Source organism: Mesoplodon bidens, assembly GCF_964165515.1.
Source record: "Mesoplodon bidens genome assembly, chromosome: 17".
Taxonomy (NCBI): domain Eukaryota; kingdom Metazoa; phylum Chordata; class Mammalia; order Artiodactyla; family Ziphiidae; genus Mesoplodon; species Mesoplodon bidens.
In genome coordinates this window covers 77,215,955-77,221,542 of record NC_138174.1, presented here as the reverse complement: position 1 = coordinate 77,221,542, position 5,588 = coordinate 77,215,955, and the positions used below count along the sequence as shown (strand labels likewise).

The following is a 5,588-nucleotide window of genomic DNA, read 5'->3' as shown; positions in this document are numbered from 1 at the left end:
GTGCGAGTGGTCAGAGCTGAGCACCTGGCAGGCCTCCTTGCTCATTATCAGAGCAGATACAGTTCTGGGCCAAGGGCACCCGAGAGGAGGAGTGAGCCACCCTGATTTGCCCAGGGAGGGGGTGGAGGGGCACCTGACGGCAGGGGAACCTGCCAGGCCTGCCCGGGCGTCGGTGCTTGACGGCCGAGCAGCGATAACACCCTGCCGGGCCTGCCCCGGAACCCAGAGCCGCAACGCCCTTGACCTCTGAGGGGGAGACCATAAAACCCAAGGGGACGTCCTCCCCCAAGTGTCCCTCGGCAGGAGCGGGGCGATGGCGGCACTGCAGGAGAAGAAGTCATGCAGCCAGAGGATGGAGGAGTTCCAGCACTACTGCTGGAACCCGGACACGGGCCAGATGCTGGGCCGGACGCTGTCCCGCTGGGGTCCGTGCGGCAGGGCGGGGGCGCCGGGGGAGGGCAGGGGACCAGCCAGCAGCCGCCTGGGGCTGGCGGTCTCAGCGCCCAGACGCAGGCCCTGGCCGGCCTCTCCTCCCCCACCGGGTGATCCCAAAGGCCCCCCTCAGCCCTGACACCCCCCGACAACGGGCACCTGAGAGCAGCTGAGGATCAGCCCCAAGGGTCAGCCTTAGATTTGAGAACAGCAGTTTTAAAGCTATGTTCCTAAAACTATAATTTTTTAAAAGGCTTTTAAGTTAAGGGGTGCAGGGTTATTGGGGTGATGAGAATGGCCTGGAACCAGATAGCGGGATGGGTGCCCAGCGCCGTGCGTGAACGCACCCGACACCAGTGCCACGCTCACCCTGAGAGGTGACGCGTTTGGTGAGCTGCATGCATGTTCCCCGCAACCAAGCAGCTGTCGCTGCGTCTGACCCGCCTCTTCCCGCAGTGTGGATCAGCCTCTACTACGTGGCCTTCTACGTGGTCATGACCGGCATCTTCGCCCTGTGCATCTACGTGCTGATGTGCACGGTCGACCCGTACACTCCCGACTACCAGGACCAGCTCAAGTCACCAGGTACTGGGCGTCGGGCCCAGGGCTGCCGGGTCAGGACACGATCCCTCGGGGAGGATGTCGGGGAGGACGGTCACCAGGGGATCAGGAAGGCGGGTGAGGGGAGCTCGGTGTCCTTGTGGCGTCACCAGCCCCAAGGCTGCTCTCCTGCGGAGGCCTCGCCTCCCCGGCAGCAAATTAGGTCCAGAGTGTGAGTACCGTCTAAGTGCAGGGTGGCCCGTGCGACAAGGGGGCTGAGTCGGCGCCAAAGAGCAGGAAGTCGCTGGTGACGAGACTCCCAGATCCTGGGGAGGGTGTTTGGACCAAGACTTCCCCACGCAGCCAGCTAAACTGCGGTGCCTGCAAACAACAAAAACAAAGGCGGGGGGGAGAAACGAAGGAAGAAAAGCTTTTTCCAGCCCAGCTACTCAGAGTGTTTGTCACCCCTGCGTCCTTAACTGTTTCTGAGGAAGGTGATAACCCAAGAACATCCAACAGCAGCGCTAAGCTGTGCCAGCGCTCAGTGGATCCTCTGCAAATCGTCGTGACAACTGGGGATCAATTTTTTGAATCAACCAATGGATAAAACATAGAGGATTCCTATGTCATTTCAGAACAGAACATAATAGATTACAAACATGAGAACACACTGTGATAGAATGTGCCCCAAACCCAGAGGCTGGCAGGCAGGCAGGCCTCCTGTGGGAGGGACCTGCGGGCCCTGGCCAGGCCTCGTGGGACGGCGCGGACCCCCGGCCCCTGGGCAGGTCCCGGGCCCTGCTGGCTGCAGCCTCTCGCCAGGGGCGGGGGGACCCTCGAAGGCCTGGCCCCGAAGCGTCCCAGGCACAGCCTCCCCCAGGCCGGGGCCAACTGAACAGCAAACGGCCTGGATGTACAACCAAAGACCAAGCGTCACGTCCTTTTTCCAGGGGTGACCTTGAGGCCAGATGTGTACGGGGAGAAGGGCCTGGACATCTCCTACAACGTGTCTGACAACAGGACCTGGACAGAGCTGACCCAGGCCCTGCACCACTTCCTGGCAGGTGAGTGTCGAATGCACCGCAGTCTCCGTTCTTTCCTCGTCTCAGGAACCCCCCGGGGGGCGGGCGGAGAGGGGGGCTGCAGCCCGGGCAGGGCCGCAGGTGTGTCTGTCCCCCAGGCTACTCACCCGCGGCCCAGGAGGACAGCATCAACTGCACGTCCGAGACGTACTTCTTCCAGGAGAGCTTCCTGGCCCCGAACCACACCAAGTTCTCCTGCAAGTTCACAGCAGACATGCTGCAAAACTGCTCGGGCCAGCCGGACCCCACCTTTGGTTTTGAGGAAGGAAAGCCGTGTTTCATTATCAAGATGAACAGGGTGAGTGAGGGGGTCGGAGGTGAGAAGGGAACCGGGCCCCTGCCTCTCCTGCACTTGTGCTGGCCGCGAGCGTGCCTTCCCTCAGACACAACTGGGAGCTGCCATCCAGACCCACCACCCACTTGACCGTGGCGTCCGCCACGCCCCGAGCCGCAGAGCCTGGGGCAGCCCTGTGTGCACGGCGGCTGGAAGAAGCCGGGCTGCGGTCAGCGCAGGGAGGGCACCTGGGAACCGTCTGAGGACAGGCGCAGAGGGAGGCTGGCCGTGAGAACACAGCCAACCACGGGAGGCACGTCCACGCTGCGGGGAGAGGGGACATCTCGGCAGGGCCCCGGGGAGGGTGGGACCTGGCGGCGGGGTGGGGAGGACCCGGCACCACGCTGGCATCCGCGTGGCACTCTTCATTTTCCTCCCTAAGAGGCCGGGGGGACCACGCACTGGCACACTGCGCTGGGTCCCAGGGCCCAGCTGGGGTGCGGTCCCGGCTGCCTGGCAGGTGTGCAGCGAGGGAGGGCACTGCACTGGACCCTGGGCACCAGCAGGCGCATCCGGGGGCCGGGCCGGCTGCACAGGTGGGCTCGGGCAGCTCAGACCCCCGTCCAGCTCTGCCACCTGCCGGCCGAGACCACAGCCCCAGCGTGGAGCTTCCGGCTTTGAAGCAGGAGTTGGTACATCCACCCCAGACCCTCCCCGGCACCCATCCTCTGCACTCACAGATGGGCACAGAGGCCACATCCGAACATTTCCCTTCCAGATCGTCAAGTTTCTCCCCGGCAACAACACGGCCCCCAGGGTGGACTGCGCATTCCTGGTGAGTGACCGGCCACAGCTGTCTTGTTTAGGCTGGAAAACCTGCGGGAAATACTGATCTGGTTTTCCCTAAAATCATCTCAACCGTCAGCCTAATAAGCCAGGTGCACGAATTGCATGAACCTTCACTTAAGAGTGGTTTTATCGTGGGAGATTAAAAACCTGGTAATAATTATCAAGAAAAAATGTTCTATATGGTATTGCAAGATGCCAAATGGCACAGCTATATGATCCTGGAGAATAAAGTTTTATACTGTCTCTGGAAAAAACCACCTGGTAAGAAAAACAACGCTCGTCACTGTTTTGCTTCAAAAAGCATTTGGGACAGTGTATCACTGACATGCTTCAAAATGTTTGTGGCTATTTGGAAAAACCAAGGCACTTCTACTACGCTGCTTTGTCCTTTTTATTGGCTTATTTACAAAAATATGCAAGTTACCAACAGCTACTGTTGTCTGGCAGTGTGTATATATAAATGCTGCCAACAGTTGGCATTAATTTAGTCCAGTTTTTCTCAAAACATGTTTTTAAGTACAACATGAAAAAACTAAATTTGTCTTCACTGAATATTTTCTAAAGTTTGTTTTCACAATCACGCCCTCAGCCAAGGCTCTCTGCCGTCAGCACGGGTGCCCCACCGGTTGACCCCCCACCAAAGCCTGCAGTCTCCCCGGAGCGCAGCGCTCGTCCTGTTTTGTTTTTCCTTTTTGAGTTTCCTCGACCACGCATGTGTAGGCTGACCCGGGATCTGCACAGACACCAAAGTACCCTTCCTCTGCCCTCGGACGAGCTCAAGCCGTCGGGCGATTCGCTGGCTCTGACAGTGAGAGGAAGCAAACCCCACGACAGTGTGTGGGGCCTTCCCCAGTCTCGGCAGATCAGCCGCCCAGCCTTGTGGGCCTTCATTCCCACACGCTAGGCTCTATCACCGTTTTTATCCTAAGAGGGTTTGAAATGGAAAAAAACACAAGTTTGATAAGTCACCCGGGGTCTTGCAAACTAACGAATTACACCCTTAGTGGATTCTTGGCTGATGATAAAGATCAGATCTAGTTTATGCCAACTGCACGTGTGGTCACGGTGCACACGTATGCACACACGTGGACTTGTGTGCAGAAGCATGCGTGGCGTGGACACACAGGCGGACACGAGCGCGCCAGATCCGGCCTTTCTCACAGCGGCCTCTCGCCCGCAGGACCAGCACCGGGATGCCCCGGCCCTGCAGGTGGAGTACTTCCCACCCAAAGGCGTCTACAGCCTACACTACTTCCCCTACTACGGGAAGAAGGCCCAGGTACGTGTGCGTCACTGTCCCCAACAGCTGCTCCGGAACCGGATCAAACTGAGCAATCACTAGCAGAAGGAAAGCCCTAAATGTTTCACCTGTAAAAACGAAACAAGGCCGTACTTAGCCCGGCCGGACCACTTAATCTTCGGGTGCTTCCCAAACCCACGTTCTCATAACTATCTGAAAACACGTCGTTCTCACACAAAATAAATATCACATCTAATCTTTTACCTTCCAAGGACCTCCTTAGAAGGCCCTTAGACAACTGCAAATCCATTTAAAATCACTTTCTCCAAATCTCTTGCTTTATCCTCTGTGCCGTTTTTATATTAATTTCCATCAAGTGTAATTTGAAGTTGAATGTGTCACTGGTCTGTCCCCGCCCCCCGCCCCCGGGCCAAGTCTCCTCGTTTCTAAGCAGGGAGACATTTGTGTCCCAGTGAGTCCCAGGCGGCTCTCGGGCGACGTGGAGCACCCAGCCAAGCGCCCGGCCGCCCTCGAGGGTCCTAACGCACGTCCACTTCAGCCCCACTACAGCAACCCGCTGGTGGCCGCGAAGCTTCTCAACGTCCCCAGGAACAGAGAGGTTGTCATCGTGTGCAAGATCCTGGCGGAGCACGTGACCTTCGACAACCCCCATGACCCCTATGAGGGGAAGGTGGAGTTCAAGCTTAAAATCCAGAAGTAAAGGAGCCAGGCGGCTGGCCCCCAGGGGCAGGGTGACCACAGATGCCGCGTCCAGCTAAACCCGGCGCCCGAGGCAGCTCCACACCAGACAGGCCCCCGTGCGCCCAGCTCTCGGAGCCAGAATCCTGTGAAACCTCTGTTACTTTTCAGGTAGAATTTGTAGCCACGATAGAAACGCTGGGCTAACACGGTGACCCTAAGGCAGCAGCTGTGCAACTAACAAGACCCCAAAAGGACTCATCTCTTCCGCACGGACATCACCTTTCCTGCTGTAACTTATTTTTTCTATACGTTAACATGAAGACCGGTAGTGCGTTGATATGAAACGTGACTTAGGATTTCATGCATTCTGGTTGCCGGCTTTAAAAAACGCAATTCCTAAACTGTAAAAATCAAGTTTATTAAATTCACTCTTTATCTATATAAAAGAGTCATGTCTCTCCTGATGAGG

General features: G+C 57.5%; 1 protein-coding gene across 2 annotated transcripts; it reads left to right on the top strand.

Annotated features, from left to right (window-relative positions):
- Positions 1–313: 313 nt before the first annotated feature.
- Positions 314–5,138, top strand: ATP4B (ATPase H+/K+ transporting subunit beta; the record flags this gene model as incomplete). 2 transcript variants are annotated; one of them, XM_081214762.1, is made up of 7 exons in its annotated part: positions 314–425; positions 889–1,017; positions 1,923–2,036; positions 2,153–2,352; positions 3,107–3,163; positions 4,358–4,456; positions 4,977–5,138. In XM_081214762.1, 7 exons carry the CDS (start codon positions 314–316, stop codon positions 5,136–5,138), a joined length of 873 nt encoding a protein of 290 aa, XP_081070888.1. The 2 variants fall into 2 exon arrangements, with proteins under 2 accessions (XP_081070888.1, XP_081070887.1); XM_081214761.1 differs by having other exon boundaries at positions 3,107–3,167; positions 4,341–4,456.
- Between the last annotated feature and the right edge of the window lie 450 nt (positions 5,139–5,588).